The sequence below is a fragment of the Tachysurus vachellii genome, chromosome 2 (assembly GCF_030014155.1).
Source record: "Tachysurus vachellii isolate PV-2020 chromosome 2, HZAU_Pvac_v1, whole genome shotgun sequence".
Classification (NCBI taxonomy): domain Eukaryota; kingdom Metazoa; phylum Chordata; class Actinopteri; order Siluriformes; family Bagridae; genus Tachysurus; species Tachysurus vachellii.
In genome coordinates this window covers 18,915,722-18,928,070 of record NC_083461.1, presented here as the reverse complement: position 1 = coordinate 18,928,070, position 12,349 = coordinate 18,915,722, and the positions used below count along the sequence as shown (strand labels likewise).

General features: G+C 39.5%; 1 protein-coding gene across 4 annotated transcripts in view; it reads left to right on the top strand.

Annotated features, from left to right (window-relative positions):
- Positions 1 to 12,086, top strand: part of tubgcp2 (tubulin gamma complex component 2) — a 17,951-nt gene extending 5,865 nt beyond the window's left edge. For all 4 annotated transcript variants that reach the window (XM_060862084.1, XM_060862092.1, XM_060862101.1 and 1 more), the window contains 14 exons: positions 834 to 993; positions 4,274 to 4,481; positions 4,567 to 4,766; positions 5,531 to 5,720; positions 5,865 to 6,010; positions 6,098 to 6,278; positions 6,490 to 6,670; positions 6,906 to 7,078; positions 7,182 to 7,310; positions 7,581 to 7,701; positions 7,826 to 7,969; positions 9,356 to 9,484; positions 10,251 to 10,414; positions 10,634 to 12,086. In XM_060862084.1, coding sequence (XP_060718067.1) covers positions 834 to 993; positions 4,274 to 4,481; positions 4,567 to 4,766; positions 5,531 to 5,720; positions 5,865 to 6,010; positions 6,098 to 6,278; positions 6,490 to 6,670; positions 6,906 to 7,078; positions 7,182 to 7,310; positions 7,581 to 7,701; positions 7,826 to 7,969; positions 9,356 to 9,484; positions 10,251 to 10,414; positions 10,634 to 10,709 — 2,202 coding nt within the window. In that variant the 3' untranslated portion in view covers positions 10,710 to 12,086. The remainder of the gene's footprint in view (positions 1 to 833; positions 994 to 4,273; positions 4,482 to 4,566; positions 4,767 to 5,530; positions 5,721 to 5,864; positions 6,011 to 6,097; positions 6,279 to 6,489; positions 6,671 to 6,905; positions 7,079 to 7,181; positions 7,311 to 7,580; positions 7,702 to 7,825; positions 7,970 to 9,355; positions 9,485 to 10,250; positions 10,415 to 10,633) is intronic.
- Positions 12,087 to 12,349: the final 263 nt, after the last annotated feature.

The following is a 12,349-nucleotide window of genomic DNA, read 5'->3' as shown; positions in this document are numbered from 1 at the left end:
TGCCCACTTGTCCCCCTTCCCATGGCTTCAGCGATACAGTTGCAGGTTTAGATCTCGGAGGTTGCTGTCTTGCTTTTATTGAAAATCGTTCTGTAAAATTTCTGTGTAAATCCATATTGGGTTTTTTTTTCTTATTCTAGGTGAGTGTGTGTGCCTTAACGGTTAATAATGAACTGTTTAACCAGATCTACACTATATGGCTAAATGTTTGTGGACACCTGACAATCACCCCTATACATGCTTAATTCTAATTTTATCCTCCTATTGCTGTTATAATAAGCTCCACTCTTCAGGGAAGGCTTTCCAATAGACTTCAAAGTGCGGCTGTTGAGATTTGTGTTCATTCAGCTATAAGATCATTAGTGAGGTCAGGTTCTTGTGTCAGGTGAGGAGGTTTATGGTTCAGTTGTTGTTCCTGTTCATACTAAAGGTGTTCAGTGGGGTTGAGCTCAGGGCTCAGTGCAGGACTCCAAAAATGTCTTTATAAAACCTTTCTTTGTGCAACTTTGTGGTAGTGGTTTGTGGAAGCTTAGCGTATACAGTACATTGAATGCATGCGATGATCAGTTGTTCACAATCTTTTGGCCATTTGCTAAAAGGCAACGTGATGATTTGAGGATATAACAAAGACCTGTCTCAATTATTATTTGCCACAGTCATGATATAACAGGATAATTCTTTTTTTGTGTGTGTTTTTAAAGAACAGACCGTCTGTAACTGCTTATAAATGATTAAAAAGTCTTGAATTTATTGTGACATGAAATTTAAATATTCCTTATTCATTCATATATTTTTTTACTTTATTCATTTATTTTTTGCTTGTCTGTGTGCAGTCTGCTGAGGTCACCCGCAAGCTACTAAGAGACAGACACAGCAAGAAGAACCCCACACAACCTATTCCCGTCTTCCCAAACTGGGTGTATGACAGACCTGCTCTGATTGGAGATTTCATCACCAGCTCTGCACCAACAGGAGATCCAGTCGTAGCTATCGGTACGAATTGTAATCTCATAAAGCTCTGTGTTTAGACACTTCTTTGAAGGATCCATGTTATTCATAGGGTTACAAAGTCTGATTTGTACCGACACTCTGATATGCAACACTAAATTCAGGATATTCTGTGTTTGTTTTCCTGGAGATTATTTTAGGGTACAATAAAGCACCAGTCAGAATACGTTTTCCTTTTGAGACCGATTTGTACAAGATCACCATCAGGGATTCTCCATTTTAATCTTCACTGTTTAACAGGACTGCAAGATCTCATTTTAGATTCTTTCAGCTTTTCCCAACCGCAGTGTCTGTCAGCAGAGTTAATAGAGGCCGTTTACTGCGTTTATTAACTTTTGCTGGGTACAAATGAAGACTGATGGCCACACTTCTAGTGATTGTGTAAATATTAGAAGCAGGATGGTCTCAGTGATTTTAATCTTATTTCTGTTTATCAAAAACGTTCTCTCTGGGTTGAAACCATCTGTACCTGTCTCATGGGTCTGCTTTTAGTGAAGAGTCATGCGCCTGTTTTGACTGGGGGCAGAGCTTATTTATGGGCCAGAAAACATGTAAATGGTAGGGATAATTAAAAAAAAGATAAGAAACTATTTTAATTGCATTATAAGTAATGTTAATCACTTTTCATTTATATGTTTATCATAGGTCAATTGAAAATTACAAATCTTCTACTTAAGGCAGTGGTCTTCACTATTTTTTTCATGTGAGCCACACTGATAGGACAAAGTCAAAAGGAGAGCCACTTTCACCGCAAAGTATGCCAAGTTATTCAGTCTTAAATAGCTTATCTGCTTAAACACAATGTACAATATTGCAATACAATAATTACTCGAGTTGCGGATGATGCATGCTCCCCATCAGTTACCTCTTTTGTCACTGTCACATTGCTTTGTTGCTGTTCATTTTGTGCGCGGGATTGTTTGATAAGAAATCGATCCATTTTTTAGTCCGTGTGTACAGTAAACACAAGTTGTTAACTAACATGAAACACAAACTAGCTTCTGGCAGACCGCCAAAAACTGGCTATTGCGCAGAACCGAGTCAAATAATATATATATTATTATTTGTAATAGAGAACATTCGTTTTTCTATGCTTCCCTGATTGTTTTTAATGTTATTTAAATGAAAAATAAATTTTTACCACATGACCATATCATCGTATTATTTACTGCCATGCGAGCCGCATATTAAAGCTTGGCGAGCCACAGGAGGCTCGCGAGCCGCGCAATGAGTAACACTGACTTAAGGCTTTTCCTGTTAGGGGTCATCACAGCAAATCATCTGTTTCCAACTTCCAACTCTATCCTCTCCTCTCGCACCAGTTACCTTCATGTCTTCATTTAACACATCCATATATCTCCTCTTTGTCCTTCCTCTTGACCTCTTACCTGGCAGCTCCATCTCCAACATCCTTTTACCAATATAACCATTTCCCTCCTCTGTACATGTCCAAACCATCTTAATCTCTCTGTCCTTGTCCGCAAAACAGCCACCCTGAGCTGTCCCTCTGATGTGTCTTTCCCTCGTTCTTAATCCTGTCCATCCTCGTCATTCCTGAGGAAAACCTCAACATCCTCATCTCTGCTACCTCCCTCTCTGCCGCATGTCTTTTCCTCACTGCTACAGTCACTAACCCATACAGCAGAGCTGCCCTCACTACTGTCTTCTCCAGCTTTCCTTTGATTCTTGCTGACACCATTCTGTCACACAACACTCATGACTCTTTTCTCCATCCACTCCAACCCACCTGTACTCGCCTCTTCACCTCTTTTTCCACACTCCCCGTCACACTGGACGGTTGACCCCAAATACTTAAAATCCTGCACCTTCTTGACCTCAGCCCACTTTAACCTCACTGTTCTACTTCCCTACCTCTTGTTCAGACACATGTATTGTCTTACTACGTCTGACTTTCATTCCTCTTCTTTCCAGAGCAGACCATTCTGCTCCAATCCTTAGGCATCTTCTCGCTCTCTAAAATCCCGTTAAACAATCTAGATAGAAACTCCCTTATCACTTCTGCTGTAGTTTCCCAGTCATTTGGAAGCTCTTCCTGACCACCCAAAGCCTGTCTCAGCCTCTGTCTGAATTCCTCACAACATTTTACTTTTTTCAACTCCCACCACTTATTTTTGCTTTCCTCACCTTTTTTTTTTCTTTTTTTTCTTCTGACCACCAGAGGCATTCTACACATCACCATCCAATGCTGTCTGATGACACTGTCCTACCTCCACCCTTGCAGTCACTAATCTCTCAGATTGCCTTGTCTACATAGAATGTAGTCTACCTGCGTACTCCTACCTCCACTCTTGTATGTAACCATGTTCCTCTCGCTTCTGGAAATACGTGTTAACTACAGCCATTTCCATCCACTTAGCAAAGTCCAACACCATCTGTCCTTCTAGGGTCTTTTCTTTAACACCAAACCTGACCATCACTTCCTCATCACCTCTGTTTCCCTCACTAACATGCTTGTTGAATTCATCTCCAATCATAACTCTCCCCCATTTGGGAATGCTCTCCATCACATCTAACTCAGTCCAGAATCTCTTCTTCTCTTCTTACTTACAGCCTACTTGTGGAGCATAACGACTGATGACATTCACCTCCTCTTGAATTTCTGACATTCTTTTCACCTCTAAAACATTCCTCACAAACTCATCCTTCAGTATTACTCCTACCCCATTTCTCTTCCTGTCCACATCATAATAAAACAGTTTGTATCCCCCTCCAATACTAAATGCTTTGCTCCCTTTCCACCTGCTCTCCTGCACACACAATATATCTACCTTCCTGTCATTGCACCAACGATAAAAGTCCCTATTCTCAGATCTATACTCCTGCCTTTCCTTTTCTCTCTCTGCCTACAAACCCTTCTCCATCCTCTCCTTCCTCGACCCACAGTAGTCCAATTTCCGCCAACACCCTGTATGCCAACAGTGCCAGTGGCACTCTTCTTTTTTTTTATTTATTTTTTAATCTTTGCATGTCTTTGTAGGAAGCTGGGGACAGAGTGCAGGGTGAACCACGATACAGCCCCACTAGAGTAGAGGTTCCAAGGTCCAAACAGTGGCAGCTTGGCAGTGCTGGGTGGCCGAATACAGTGTCTAGAATAAACATAGTACAGAACAAAGATCTTACTCTCTAACATTCCTAACTTTTAACTTTTACAACCTTCTAGCGACTGACTCTCAGAGCTATCAGTGCATTGTTTTTATTGACAGCGTTACATTAATGTGGAAATGTGCTGTCTGTATGTTTCCAGGTACAATGCCGCTGACCGTGCAGGAGCAAGCCCTGGTTGAGGATCTGCTGTATGTACTGATTGGAGTAGATGGGAGAGACATCACAGCACAACCTGTGCTTGGCAGACAGAGTCGCTCTTTTATAATAGACCCTTCTCTAGACATGTCCATTAAGGAGCTTGTGAACCGAATATTACCAGTGGCGTCCTGTTACTCCACCGTCACACGGTTAGTAAAAATATCAGTCTGACTCATGAATTTGGTTATTATTTCTTGATCTGCATTGAGTCTCATTGGATGCTTTGGATGGCAGCTTCACAGAGGAGAAGTGTTCCTTTGAGTATGGTCAGGTGAACCACGCGCTCACTGCAGCCATGAGGACACTGATGAAAGAGTATCTCATCCTGGTGACCCAGCTAGAGCATCTTCACAGGCAGGGCATGCTGTCGCTACAGAAACTCTGGTTCTACATCCAGCCCACCATGCGCACCATCGAGGTTCTCGCCTCCATCGGTAATAATGTGGTGCATCGAGTTATTCTAGTTTTGTAATGAAGGGTTTTCTAAAATCTGAACCCCATTCGAATAAACTTGGCTAAAATGTTATTTATAATTCTGAGACCTTAATTCTGAGCATAATATCACAAATATAGCACTCTTTAGTTCCTCCATTTCAAGATGAAATGTCAAAATTTATCATTCATCATGATTTATCAAGTTTATCATTCATGTTATTTTTAAGCTACCATTTGGTGACAATTATTGGATTGTCTTCTCTGAAAACATCATTATTGCAGTTGTCCTTAAAGTGCAGGTTTATTTTTTCATGCTGTCTTCTAAATGGGGTGGCCTTTCTAAGGGGTGTCCCAGTCTCCATAAACTAGCACCCTGTTGGTTGAACCTTCCTCAGAGGATCTTTGTGGACGTCCACTGATCGGTTGGTCAACACCACTTTCAGTCTTCTTTGATTTGTTAATAAAGACATCCACAAAGATCCACTGACAGTTGCCCAATCCAGCTATTTATGAAAAAAGTTAGTAGACATTTTACTAATAAATGTTAATTTCTCCTATTTATGGTGACACCCTGTAGTATTAGTAGTAGTACATGTACATGTCCATCACGTTCAGTATTCATGATGAATGCCTGATGATTAACTCTGAAGCATGATCGCCACACCATAAAACTTGCTTGCATTAGACTGTTGGTTTATAATATTTGTATGTTGATGTGTGTGATATGTCCAGAGTGCCAGCTAAAAGCTACTTTTTTCCCCAGCCACTTCAGTGGATAAAGGAGACTGCATGGGCGGCTCAACGTTAAGTCTGCTTCATGACCGCACCTTTAACTTCACTGGGGACAGCCAGGCTCAAGAGCTGTGTCTCTATCTGACCAAAGCAGCCAGTGTCCCTTATTTCGAGATGCTGGAGAAGTGGATCTACCGGGGAATCATCAAAGATCCATACGGGTACAAAAATTAAAAAAGGCACTCAACTTGGATCACTGTTTTGGATCCAGCATTGCTATCCTCACTTTCTAACTTTTTCAGCTCATCATACACAGTCAAAGTAGTATTTGATTGAATACTAAACTAAATATATTGTTTCTAAAGTGAGTTCATGGTTGAGGAACACGAGCTTCAGAAAGAGAAGATCCAAGAGGACTATAATGACAAATATTGGGATCAGAGATACACCATCGTGCAGCACAAAATCCCATCTTTCCTTCAAAAAATGGCAGATAAAATACTAAGTACAGGTGAGATAGACATCACTGTATGTTAAATGACACAAGATATAGCGTTCTTCGGTATATATGGTCTTCTTGTCACGTCTCTTGTCTCAGGGAAGTACCTGAACGTTGTGAGGGAGTGTGGGCGAGACGTGACCTGTCCGGATGCGAAGGAGGTTCTCTACACTTTAAAAGAGAGGGCGTATGTGGAACAAATTGAAAAAGCCTACAACTATGCCAGTAAGGTCCTCCTGAACTTTCTTATGGAGGAGAAAGAGCTGGTGTCACGACTAAGGTAAACATTCTGCGTTTTGGTGAGCTTCATGTATTTAGTTATGTTTTAGTTTAGTCCAAAAAGCACATCAAAACAAAAATGGTTATACTGTGAACATGCTCCAGTTTAAATGTATTATTTTATTATGTTATTATAACATTTGAACATGTAGCCATAACTTGTTATGACGCTGTACTAAATGTACTAAATCAACAGTCGTCTGTGTGTTCAGGTCCATTAAGCACTACTTTCTGATGGACAAGGGAGACTTCTTTGTGCACTTCATGGACCTCACTGAAGAGGAACTGAAGAAACCTGTTGATGACATTATCCCTTCTCGCTTAGAGGCACTGCTGGAGCTGGCTCTGAGAACGAGCACAGCCAACACAGATCCCTTCAAAGATGATCTAAAGGTCTATTATTTAAGAATATTTATCACTGCTTAAAGCTCTACCTAAACCCAATTTAAGTAATTTAATATTCTTCGCAAACAGCATCAACTATTAGGCATCAACATGACTGCAGGGCATTTATATACCATGGAAACAGTGTGCGAAATTCACAAACTGTCAGGTTAATGGGCCATTTTCCTACCTGTATGGAGTTATAATAGATTAAAATGTTCATGCGGTTCCTGTTGTTTTCCAGATAGACCTGATGCCCCATGATGTCATTACTCAACTACTGCGTGTCTTGGCCATAGAGACCAAGCAGGAAAAAGCCATCATCAACGCTGACCCCACTGAGGTGGCTCTCAGTGGCCTTGAGGCGTTCTCCTTCGATTACATCGTCAAATGGCCACTGTCACTTATAATCAACAGGTAAACATCCCCACGTATGACATGTGATGTGCAGTCTTGTGGTATTTGCTATGATCTGGAACAGCGAGGAATCAACACTGTTTTTTTGTGTTTGTTCTTGCAGGAAAGCACTGACAAGATATCAGATGCTCTTCAGACATATGTTTTATTGCAAGCATGTTGAGAGGCTGCTCTGCAATGTTTGGATCAGCAACAAGTCAACCAAGCAATACTCCTTACACTCTGCTAAATGGTGAGATTAAACTGCTGGCATTTTGCTTTCTGTTACATGCATCAAGACTGGCAACTGATGTTGTTTTGTACAAAAGTGTAAATGTTTTTTTTTTGTTTTTGTTTTTTTGATGTCAAATAGCAGTTTATAGACAAGGCACTGCTGATTATTTCCCCACAGTGCTTATTAATTTGGTAATAGAGTTTTTAAAATGTTGATTAGTGTTTATAGTATAAAGCAAGTTAAACTTTGTCATCTCAAAAAGAGTCTTTTTCTCTCCTCTAACTCTAGGTTTGCTGGTGCATTTGCTCTCAGGCAGCGCATGCTAAACTTCGTACAGAACATTCAGTACTACATGATGTTTGAGGTCATGGAGCCCACATGGCACATCATGGAGAACAACCTGAAATCGGTGACATTTTTTTTTTTAAAAAAAAAGACTGTGGTCTTTACTGACTTTATTTATTCTCCAACATTGTTCTGGAACATAAAGCTAAAGACAAAAGTCATTCATCTGCCTGCCTTTTTTTTTGCAGGCGTCCAATATTGACGACGTTCTCTGCCATCACACCAGTTTCTTGGATAACTGTCTGAAAGATTGCATGCTGACCAACCCTGAGCTGCTGAGGATCTTTTCCAAGCTCATGTCTGTGTGTGTCATGTACACCAACTGCATGCAGGTATGTAGCCCAGATCGTCGCTGTCGGGCGGAAACCTCGTATGTCCAAATTTGGTCAATTTCATATTTTTTCACATATCGATGCTATTGGTCAGTCCCCTAAAGTCTAAAGTCTTGAAAATAGCTTGAGCGCAAATCTCATAACTCCATTGGACACTTCAACTGTCCACCTCTTCCTCACTCCGCGGGAGAGCTTCGCGGCATATTTCTCCTTAATAAGAGTCGCAACAAATCAACACATCTTCTGAGGTAAATGTCTTCAAAACACTGGGCTCAAAGAAAAAAAATCTTGACCCCCGCTAGTTCTGGTGCTTGTCTGAGGACAGGAATGTAGCGCAAGACAATCCACTGCAACGCAGACTAAACCCTGTGCACTGCAGATAAGGTAAGGCGTTTTTTTTAATTTCCTGAAAAATAACGGTTTTGGAGATACGAGGATTCCGCCCGACAGCGACGATATACACACATGTACATACAATATATGTATATGTATGTGTGTGTGTGTGTGTATATATATATATATATATATATATATATATATATATATATATATATATATATATATATATATATGATAATAATTTGCTAATTAAAAACCATAAATTGGTGTTTATTCGGATGTTTGTTGGTTATTAGTTTTTCTTTACATTAGTTTGAACTTTGATTTATTAAGATATTTATTTTTTGGCTAATTTGATTCTTAAAATAAAAAACTACTGTATATTGATGCTCTAGTTGAATGACTGATGTGTTAAATAATGTCATTTAAAAGAACTTTTATTGTAAATGACCATTTAAGTGTTTTTGGAAACAAGGACCACAAAGAAGAAATAGAGATATAGAATATAAAATCCAGCTTATGAATAGCAATCACACTCTTCAGTCACACAATATTTCCTCAGATAGCTTTAAACTCTGTCGTTGTAACAAAGCGTTTAAGCCGTAATGTAACTAAGCTGAAGGTTATTTCATGTCCAGTGCACAAAATAAGCAAATTAATTTCTTTTGGATTCTAAACACATCCTAGATTGAGCTAAGAAGGAGCAACAATAAATTGCATAAGATCTAAAGACCTAATTCCTTTAAAAAAATCACATGCACGAGAGCATGAATTATTGAAAAGACACGCCTGAGCCCAGCAGCGATCCATGATGCACTGCATTTAAATTATTAAGCAGATTTTTCTTTTTTATTTATTTATTTTTTGCTTTCTCAGTAAATGGCTTTCTGTGTTTTGTGTAAGAAAAAACACAGAAAGCCCCCTTTATATAACAGTCACGTTTAAATCGATCTCAAGGTAACATATTTTGGTACTTGATAAGAGAAACGGCCAGGTGCAGGTCATGTCATTTGTGATGTTTGACCCCAGGCAATCGTTCTGTTCTAGCGATTCACCCAGAGCATGAGGATGGACAATGAGCTAAACCGATTAAGTCTGGAACATGGCACCATGGAGGGTCCTCCAACACTGAGTGAGCGCACTGAGGAGGCTGAGAAGAAAAGACTGGCCTCCAAGGTAACAGAGATTTAATACCGAGTGCAGCCTTGTCTACAGAGATTATATCACTCGATTAAATGTAATATTGTTAATTGCAGGGTTAACATGGGTAACAAAGTACTGTTTAAAACTAAATTGGGTTTTTCTTTTCACACTTAAATTAGTGATTGTCTTTGTGATTGGAAACTCTGGGTAAACAGAATCCTGGGTTATCTTACTTGGTGTTTCACTCAGCTCATACTTTTAGAATCTGGCAATGCACGCTGTACATTCCTAAGCCCTGGCTTGATATCTGCCTATTTGCTCTGTCAGTAAACATGGTGGGATACATTTTTACGTATTTACTGTAGTGTACACGTCAGTTGATATTCCATTATTATTATTTCAGTCATTTCATTAAACAGCTGGTTATTTCTGACAGCACCATCCAGTTTGTGTCATATTTTAACAGACTTTTCTGACCGTAAATTATCAGCAACAGCAAAAAATACTGTCTCCTTCACTCCAAATGATGTGCATTTTCTGTCAGCATTTAAACCCCAAACAAAAACCCCACTCCACCCCCTTCCAGCTACTCTTTGCACAAAACATAGGGGTTTCTGTGACTATAAAAAGCACTTGATATGAGGCACACAGTGTTACATTTTTGATTACATGTCTGCTGCTTCTAACCGTAACTGCATCTTTTCACACCTTGCATGGTTCACAAAGCTGCTCCAGAGCAGGGCTTCATAACCCCAGCTACAAATCACTGCTAATCCCCCATCTTTCTGTTCTTTTGCAGTTTTTATCTGAGCATGTCGATTCCCTGCAGTCAGACTCAGGCTTTGAAGGCACCATCAGTAAGTTTGACAGTAACTTCAGCACGATGTTGTTGGACCTGTTGGACAAGCTGAGCATTTACAGCACCAATGACTGTGAACACAGCATGATCAACATCATCTATAGGTGAGTGATGAGTGAGACGCAGGGATAAAAGTCTAGTTACGGCAGCCTGGGAGGACCCAGGATTTTATTGTATTATTTTTAAACTTGTTGAGATGCAGTTGTAGGTTTATGTGAAGGTTTGTCCCAGATTGACAAACACATACAGTTCTAACAAACATAATTTATATAACCCTTTTGCAATAGGTCAGTGTTTTGTTTTTGTTTTTTTCTTTCATGCAGGCTTGACTTTAATGGGTTCTATACCGAGCGTCTGGAGCGAATGGCGATCGAGAGGGGTCAGAAGGCTGCCACGTAGCATTCATCTACCCAAGGACCTTTATAAAGTCCACATCATACAGCAATAAGGGGCTTAATGGCATGTTCTGCCTCTTTTGTTTAAAACAAATACGTTGTACCCGTCACATCGATTTAAAAGTATTCAAAAGATTTCCGCTGTACATTTAAATAACAGCTCGGCCATGGCTGACTAGTGGTGTGTCTTTTATCCTTCAACAGGGCATGTAGCAGTGTTGTGCTATAATATAAGCAATTCTTTTTCTCTTTTAACCCTCAGCCCAACAAACACCAGTGTTATTGTTGTATCATTAAGTTCAACTTAAGGATTGTCCAATGGCAAGATTTGCTGATTCCACAGAAAATTATTGCTAGAACTGTTACTTTGACCCTTGTTTTTTTGTAAGTCTCAGTAAAACACAGTAATTCATTACCTGATGCTCAAACCTAGGGTTAAAATAAGACAGAATTAAATAAATACAGAAGTAAGATACAATTAGAGATCAATACATTGAACAACGTGGAATATAAACCCTGTCAGAGGAAGTGTGCAAATGTTGTGTTATACTGTATATGACTGAGAGTTTGTGGACACCTGACCATCAAAAACATTTTTTTTATCGTTTCTTTCTAAATTTGTTCCCCATATTTGTTCTAATGTCCTCCAAAGCAAAGGCTTTCCACTAGAATTTGAAGACTGGTTTTGTATATAGCTGGTGGGTCATGGAAAAAAGCCTAAGGTTCAGTCAGTGTTTCAGTTCATCCTAAAGGTGTTCAGTGGGGTTGATGTCACTCAATCACTTGAGTTCTGGTACTCCATCCTTTGCAAACTCTGTCTCCATAGAGCTCGCTTTGTACCTTGCGTCATCGTCATGCTGGAACAGATTTGGGCTTCTTCGTTCCAAGGAAAGGAAATTGTAAATCTACAGCATACAGATCCTCATATGAGATCCTGTTCGACTGTGTACTTCCAAATTTTTAGCAGAAGAACCATATATATGGGTGTGATGATCAGGTGTTTACAATCTTTTTGTCTTGTAGCGTTTAAATGCAACAGACATTCATGAAGTCCTATAAAGTATGGAGAATGTAAATGAGGCAAAAATTTGTTTTGTGTGAATAATAAACCCAACCTTGGGAAAATCTTCATGAATTTATGCCCTGCCTGTTGTTAAATATTAATAGGATTCATGTTCAACCAGGAAATGTTCAAAGCTAACTAATCCTTACGTTATTTACAGCTCTGGGTGACGAGCAATATCCTCAATCACGTAACCTATATCATGTATATTTCCCTTATTCTGATTGACAAAAATGTATTGTATTATACATGTTAGTTATTTTTAAAAACAACCTTTATCTGTAAAGGATGGTGTTGAATAAAGTTGTTTGATTAGTGTTTGTGAGAGATAATGTTCATAATCTTTACCACTAGGGGGCTACAGAGAGCCGTTCAATGCTAATATGATGCTCATGAACGTTTTGTTTAAAGTTTAAAACGTTTTTATTAAACAAGTTCAGCTCAAAGAATTAACACAGCTATTTCCTTTAAGCCCTTAGCATTCCCTCCTCAGGTTCCTGATTAGAGCAGGTAGGTATGGTGTTGAATTTGAGTACATCCACACCCTCCTCCCTGTGTCCAGCCCTACAGCTCGTTTGCTT